The following is a 7805-nucleotide window of genomic DNA, read 5'->3' as shown; positions in this document are numbered from 1 at the left end:
CAAACAAAAAAAACAACTTACTGCCACTATCCTAGACTAGGCCCTCATGGCCTCTCAGGAAAGCTAGTATAGTAACCACTGATTGTTACTGGCTCTAGTCCATCCCACATACTGGTCTTATATTAACTTCCCTAAAACACATCTCTAAACCTTCAAAGGCTGGCTGTAGTTGCCCGAACAAAACCCACACTCCAGTGTCTGCCAGTTTACATAATTTGGCCCCAGTCTTTGCAGCCTCGTTTCACACTATTTCCCTCCCACACCCAGGCAGCTCTTTGTGTCTCACATACCTTTCCTGATGCTATCCACTAGCCAGCATACCCTCTTTTCTTACCTGTCTTCATTCCACCAGTTCCTTAGTGTTTATCTTAATTTGTAGACATTTCTTCATGTGATTCCATCACAGGAAATTCTTTCTGCATACTTTGAACAATTTATAACTTACTGCCACTCTTCTGGAACTTACCATTCTGAGTTCTAGTTATTTTCATACATATCTAGTGTGTGAGGCTAGATGGCAAGTTTCTCTTTAGTTCAAACACATTTCATACTCAAACCTATATTTTTAGTTAGTCCTAAAGGCATCAACAATACCGCATTTCTGTACCAAGGAAAGGTAACAATTGAATACCAAATAAAAAGTATGCCTGGAAAACAAATGCCCTTGGGAACAATATTCTGATTACATATAGTCGAATTGACACACTATAGTTGAAGAGCACATAATAGGTGCCCTTACCTATTGGACTTTTTAAATAGACCGAACTCTTATCAACATGAATTCATTTGATGTTTGATGTGAACATCTTGTTGGACTCTGTTCAGAATCTAAGGAAAGCTGGTGAAAAGCATGTACCATTAATATTTGTTTGTAAGGCGCATGAACTAAGGGAGGGGGTACTTCCTGTAAAATGGTGCACAGTAAACATCTCTGCTGTCTTTGTGGATGTATTCCAGTGAGGTACTTTCAATGTCAGAAACTTGTTACTGGAAACTAAAATACAGTGGAGAGATATACTCCAGGATGCTGATCCTTTCAGTGTCCTTTTGCCTTCTAGGGGATATAGGCTGTGGTTATACTTTGGTTATACTGACTTTCTAAAGACCTTGTTTTTTCTCTCTCTTTTTTTTTTTTCTCAGTAACATGGAAGTCACACAGCCACAGCCCAGACATTTCTTTCCATTTTCAATCTCCTCAGCTAGGGGCCTCTCTTGCCTGTTCCAAAATCAGTGTTTCAGGACTCTTCAACCAACCACCAAACCAATAAGAACAGTTTGTTTTTAAATACAAATTGACTTAATTTAAACAAATTTGGGACAGAGGACTAATTAATCTATATATTTTCCTAGGATTTAAAAAATGGGGTATGAATAATACTATGTACTTTGTGTTAACAGTACTTTAATTGTACTAAAATGTATTTGCCATTTTAACCATTTTAAATTGTACCAATTCAGTGGCATTTAGTGCTTTCACGGTATTGTGCAACCATCACCACTATGTATTTCCAGAGTATTTTTATTATCCCAAAAGGAACCCCCATACCCATTAAGCAGTCACTCCCTATTCTTCCCATCTTCCCAGCTGCTGTATCTATGGATTTGCCTATTCTGGATATTTCATGTAAATGGAATCATATTATGTGTTGGGAACCACTCTGCCTGGTTTCAGAAGCTATAACCCTCCATGGCTAAGGCTGAGTAGAGACCTTGGGACCATAAGCCACTAAGGAGACAAAGCTTATCTTCCTGGTAGGGGCACCGCCTCCTCCCCGCTTTTACCTCACCCTGCTCGAGGGGCAGATGACTGGTTAGCCAATGATGAGTCAAATTCCTCAAGGGAGGGAAGACCTAAGACAGGCATGGTCATCAAGGGGCCCTCAGGAAGGACTTGGGAGGTTATAGAGAAAGGGGGTGCTGGACCCTCGCCCCTTGCTTTGACATAACCTGAGTCCTCATTGTGTCTGCAAGAAGTCTAATCTCTTGGCTGCCTTACTTCCCCTGCCTGACTTAAGCCTGAAACAATGCTGGAGGAAGGTGTGGTCCTGTGCTGGAAAGGGTGGGTTCCCTGGGGGCAAGCAGGCCTAAGAAAGAATGCATAAAATCCTGTGAAACCTGCTTTACTAAGAATTGTCGTAAGTTTTCTGATAGGGGTCCAAGCATGAAATGAGTTTGTTTCCCAAAGTTTTATGGCCCTTTAGATAACTGACCCTGACTCAGAATAAGCCCTCATAGTTCTTTGTATGCTATCTATTGTTTGATCCTTACTGCCTGACAAAGATTGATGAGCTTTACCTATATTCCTGTGCAAATTGAACCCAATAAAAGCCCATTGAGGAAAAGGCTCCTGGCCCTTCTCCTTTGAGATACTGGCCACCTATCCTCCCCAAGCAGATCATGTCTTGGTAGACTTATTCTCATCCATGGCAGACAGGGATGGGGGCAGCGGGGTGGGGGCAGGGGGAGCGTGTGGGCAGAGCCTCCCAAGTATGCAGTCTTGTGTCTAGCTTTTTTACTCACCGTGTTCTCAAGGTTCATCGACGTAGCATGTATCAGCACCTCATTCATTTTTATGACTGAACAATATTCCACCATATGGATATTCATTGTTTACCCATTGATCAGTGAATAACATTGTTTCTGCCTTTTACCTATTGTGAATACTGCTATAAAAATTCATTTTTGTTTGAACACTCACTTGTTTTTAAATCTTTTGGGTATATATGAAGGCATGGAAATGCTGGGTAATACTACAGTATTTTTATGTTACATTGCTGAGTTCAAATACTGGGTAGTACTGTTCAAACAACAGTGAAGGCTCCAGGGCGTTACAGACTAGATCACAGGTGGCAAACACAAGGCCCACAGGCCAAACCTGGCCCTCCACCTTGTTTCTGAAAATGAGTTTGACACCCCTGGACTAGATAACTAACCAACTAAAAAGCAGTAGTAGCTCTAGTTTTTTGTGGTCTTAGGTGGTCTTCCCATACTACTGAGAAGCCCTGGTACTATATTTTGCCATGTGTAATGCACACTTTTTTTGCCCACATTTTTTGGGGGAAAAATAAAGATGCACATTATACAGTACTAAATTCCCCATCTATATAAATGTTTTTAATTCTTTTATTTATGCTTATGTGTAGTAAGTTTAACTCTAGAAAGTAATAGCGATATCCGTATGCAAAAGAATATCCTGGAATATAATTGGTTTTGTTTCTAAATTTAAATAAATAAAAAATTGAGTAAAAAAATTAAAGCAGATTTTCTTTTCCCCTGAAAGTCTGGGCCAAAAATGTGGGTGCACTGTATACAGGGGAGTACATTATGCATGGCAAAATACAGTAATTGACGACTCAATGAAATCATATTAGGCAGAAGACATTAAAGGAGTAAAATGCAGGTTTCTTAATTGTCATCCTAACCTTCATGGAAACCCTGAAATTGAGATGACAAATGATGTAACAGTACAATGTATCTGCTAGGGGGAAACGCAGTGTTTCTATGGTAGTACTACTTTCTTCCTTTTAATAGATAAATCTGACCAAGAAGCAACATACACAAACAAAACAGTATTGAACCAACTATTATTTCCAAGACTCCTACTGTAAACATTAGTATCAATGATAAGCATTGCTTCAGCAACTTTTGGCTTTAAAAATGTAGCTAATTCAATTTACTTTTTGATATTTATTTTTTTAATGAGCCATGTTGAAGCAAGAAACCAGCTGCTAGATTGAGCTTCTTAGAAAACAGGTAAGATTCACTACAGATACACAATTGCTTAGAAACTTACTAAAAAGTAAAAATTGCTTCCCACCCCCATTTAACAAGGCTCCAATTCCTAAAAAGCTGACATGATTTTTAGATCCAGCTGTGTAAGACCAGCCAAATTACTCTTGGAAAGTGATCCTGCTTCCAAGTACTGAATTCATGTTAGCTCTTAAAAACTCAAAACCACCTCAAGCAATTAACTATCTTGGTTTAATCATATTTCAAAGAAGCTCAAATCGCTCATATATCTCTCCTTTAATGAATAAACAAATCCCCTACCATTTACAATGCACAGAACACTATATAAAAGAATTCCCATAAAATTCCATTAGGATCTTTTTCATCAGTGAGGCAACTGCTGCAGTTCTTTCTGACTTGTACAGCATCTGCCTGAGTGCATGTCCTTCTTTGTGATGATCTAAATTGAGGTAAGTACACATCACAGCAAAAAATGAAAGTTTTCATCTTTAATGAAATGACTTTGGAAATAACGTCTATTTCCATGACACCAATACTACAGTGTTCGGAGTCACAGTAAGGTACACAGAATTACATCCGTAATTAATATGAATGCCAACATTTCAAGCAGTAATTTGTTACATGGCAAACAAAATCAAGAAAGCAACCATCAAACAAAAGAGACCCATAGCTTCAGACAAGGCAAATCCCAGGATAGCATATGAGAACAGCTGCTGCTTCAGCGAAGGGTTTCTAAAAGAGACACAACACATTTAATTGTTACTTTGGAATATTATTTGAATTTCAATATGTTTGGTAAGTGTTAAAGAATCAAATTACTAGTGTGGGGATCTTTGTAAACTGGAAAGTACTGAAAGAGTATTTGCCTAGATCTCTTGCTTCACCTTTGATATTCCTTTCTCCTCAATCCTAATTACATGGGGAAAAGGGAGGTAGCTGTTTCTGTGTCAATACAAGTAGTCTCCATTCATTTTGAGGGGTTCTGACATTCTTCTTATGACTGTGAGAGTATGTTCTATACCTTTTAGGATCTGATAGTTTAGGAATAAGGTTTTAAGTAATGAAATAGAAATTGACTTTTAAAGAATGTGCTGTTAACTATATTCCCAATATAGTTTGACAATTAAAGAGTGCACACTGTGAAGTCAAACTGAGTTAAAATTTATTTTCTGAGACTTACTAGCTATGACTTTCAGACTGTGTCTCTAGTCCTTCATAGGTAAACTGGAGTATGTCCCCAGTGGGTCTTGTGAGGAATTAAGCGAGGTAATGCATGCAAAGCCCTCAAAATATAATGCAAGACACACAGTAGGCACTTAATACAAAGTAGTTATTATTATTCCACTAGTTTTCTAAGTTCCCAACTATTTCAAACATGCTCTTATTTGGCAATGGAAATTACCTGGCATAACCAATGATAAGGCTGCCAAAGACTGTTCCAATACCGGCACCAGAACCAGCCACTCCTACTGTTGCAGCACCTGCACCAATAAATTTGGCAGCAGTATCAATATCTCTACTGATTGCACTGGTCTGAAACTCCCTTTGGATTAGCCGAGATACACCATTTGGGGCCCCATTAAATACTGTAGAGCCCTAGAGAACAGGAAATAAAAGAAAGGTCAAATCAGTAATCACAGCTATTTTAATTACTGTACTGTCAAAATGATAATTAGTTCTTTATTTTGTAGCTGAGTTTTAATAGGATGTGGTGTGGCACAATAGAAAAATCAATGGCTTTAAATAATTTCAACCTTGTAAAATAAGAATAACATCTACACCCCATAAAGCTGTTGAAAATTGAGGAACAACATGTACATATGCATTTTAATATAGTAAGCTTTTCAATAACTGCAGCTATTATAATCTTAAATCTAGGCAACTCAAGCCTATATACTTAAATATACATACTGACTATATTTCTTAGCCAAATCAGATGGATAAGTTTTGGATACAGAAGTTTATTTTATTGGCTTATCTTCTGTGCATTTCTCTGCATGAAAGGGTAGAAAGGATTGCCTTCAAACATTCTATTAATGAGCATTATTTTTTCTCTTAACTTTAAACAAAACCGTAAGACTTAATTTAGGAGTGTCACTTAATTTCTATTATTACTATTACCTCTCCGGTCCTAGCCTCTGGTCGAGATAACACTGATGCAGAAATTGGTCTGTACGCGACTCTGGATCCAGCTCGGATCTATTAATGAAAGAAGGTTCCATGGAATAAGTAAGGATACAGATAAGACTTCAATGACCCTTCTTTGACCAGGAGATCTAAGAAAGTAAGCAGCAAAAATAAATCAAAGTTCATGACTTTTCTTTATTGATACTTATCTTTGCTGTTTGGTCATTTTCAATACATGAAGCCATTTTAATAGCTTTGAAGTTGCAAATGAAATTTTAAAGCTTCCTTCATAAGGTATTTTTAATATACTGAACAAAACTACTAAGAAAAATTAGTTTAAAAAATACATGTATTGCTCTTAAACTTTCAATTGTTGTAGTGCTCCAATTCAGATCAGAAAAATGGCAATAAACATTGCACATTTTTTGGAAAGTTCAAGTGGAGCAACAAGTGAGTTATTTAGGAGTGTCACCTAAAAGCTTCTTATTTAAAATACCCCATTAGTTAATATGAGCTCCCACTATTTCCAACATATCCCAAAATGTCTAATAATCATGAAATTAAAAAGCAGTTTAAGCAAATCTACACCAGCATAAGAATAATCAGTGAAATACTCTGACCATAAGGACATATTCCATTTCAGCTGCTCTGTCCGCCCTTGAGTGTCCACTGAAGTAAGGTCACAGAAAATCCTTTCAGAACCAAGATCGTATTCTCTAAGGCAAATTCCCCAGATCTTCCCTTCATCTAAAACCTCCAAAATGGTTATGGAAATAACGTTCTAGAGGCAGGAAGAAAGACTTTCAGCTGTTCCGCCACCTTCCTCCACCCACACAGGGCAAGGCAAAGTCCCTCCCTCTGCAGCAGCGAGTTTGACCTACAGAGAGACAATGGAGAGCGCTGCTGCGGTGAACTAGGCCTCAGCGGCCCTCTACATCCCTCAGAGCACGCCAACCTTAGTGTCAACCCCAACCCACCAGCGTGGCGAGTGGGAGGGGGAGGGGGAACTCTCCGGGCCTGCAGGCAAGGAGGGCTTGACCTACACCCCTTGGGGCCTGACAGCTAGGCCTCCACTGCCCTCCATTGCTCCAGGAGGGAAGCAGCACAGCGAGGCGCTGCAGAATTAGGAAAAAAGGGACACAGGGTTAAGGGGTGAGAGGACAGCTGTCCCGAGGGCGGTGGACGCTGCCGGAAGGTGGCCCATTCAACGACGTGGACGCTAGAGACCAACAGGTCGGGCCCACAATCCCCGGCCCGGCAGGGCTACGCACCAGAGCGGGGGTGCAGGCGAGCTTGGCGCAGGCAAACATCTTACACTCCTCGGGGCAGCGGCTGGAGGACTTGGGTGGCAGGCTACGTGGGCTCCTCTCCCACTTTCTCTGCGGAGAAGAGGGTTAAGGTCAAGGGCCATCCGAGGGCCTTTCCTCCCCTCCACGTCCCGCAGATTCCTGTGCACGCTGTCAGTTTGGGCCTGGTGCCCAGTGAGGTGCCGACAGAATGAATGGGTCCCCATGGTCACCGCTCTGTCATCCAGGCCCTGCTCCCACGCCCGCCACTTACCTTTCCCCGGAGCTAGCGGCGGCAGCGGCGGCGGCAGAGGTCGAAGGAGTGGAGCTGGGCGCGCAGGCGCGGTGCCGCTCTTATCAGCGCCGTGACACCCGGATGGAGAAGGCGGGGAATCGGATGCAGTAGGGAAGACGCTCAAGGTCACTTTGTAACAACTTTATTGGTAACCAGTTGGGAAGGACACTAACAGCCATCGATGATGGGCTGGTCCCGCGATCCCCAACCTTTTTGGCACGAGGAACCGGTTTTTCCACGGACTTGGGGGTGGGGAGGTACAGTCATGGCCAGGAGGCGGAGCTTAGGCGGGGTGGGGGTTCAGGGGGCGGAGCTCAGGCGAGGTTCACTAGCTTGCTGTCTCAACT

General features: G+C 41.2%; 1 protein-coding gene across 1 annotated transcript; it reads right to left on the bottom strand.

The window, feature by feature from the left end:
- Positions 1–4223: 4223 nt before the first annotated feature.
- On the bottom strand, positions 4224–7589 carry ATP5MC3 (ATP synthase membrane subunit c locus 3). The gene is made up of 5 exons (XM_045831560.1): positions 7438–7589; positions 7149–7256; positions 5872–5949; positions 5153–5346; positions 4224–4482 (listed from the first exon to the last, which is right to left on the bottom strand). The coding sequence occupies exons 2-5, from the start codon at positions 7185–7187 to the stop codon at positions 4368–4370; spliced, it is 426 nt and encodes a 141-aa protein (XP_045687516.1). The 5' UTR covers positions 7188–7256; positions 7438–7589; the 3' UTR covers positions 4224–4367.
- Between the last annotated feature and the right edge of the window lie 216 nt (positions 7590–7805).

This window comes from Phyllostomus hastatus, unplaced genomic scaffold, assembly GCF_019186645.2.
Source record: "Phyllostomus hastatus isolate PE091 unplaced genomic scaffold, TTU_PhHast_1.1 phas_contig_1, whole genome shotgun sequence".
NCBI lineage: Eukaryota > Metazoa > Chordata > Mammalia > Chiroptera > Phyllostomidae > Phyllostomus > Phyllostomus hastatus.
The sequence above is the reverse complement of the archived record's forward strand: the minus strand, read 5'-3'. Positions and strand labels throughout refer to the sequence as shown.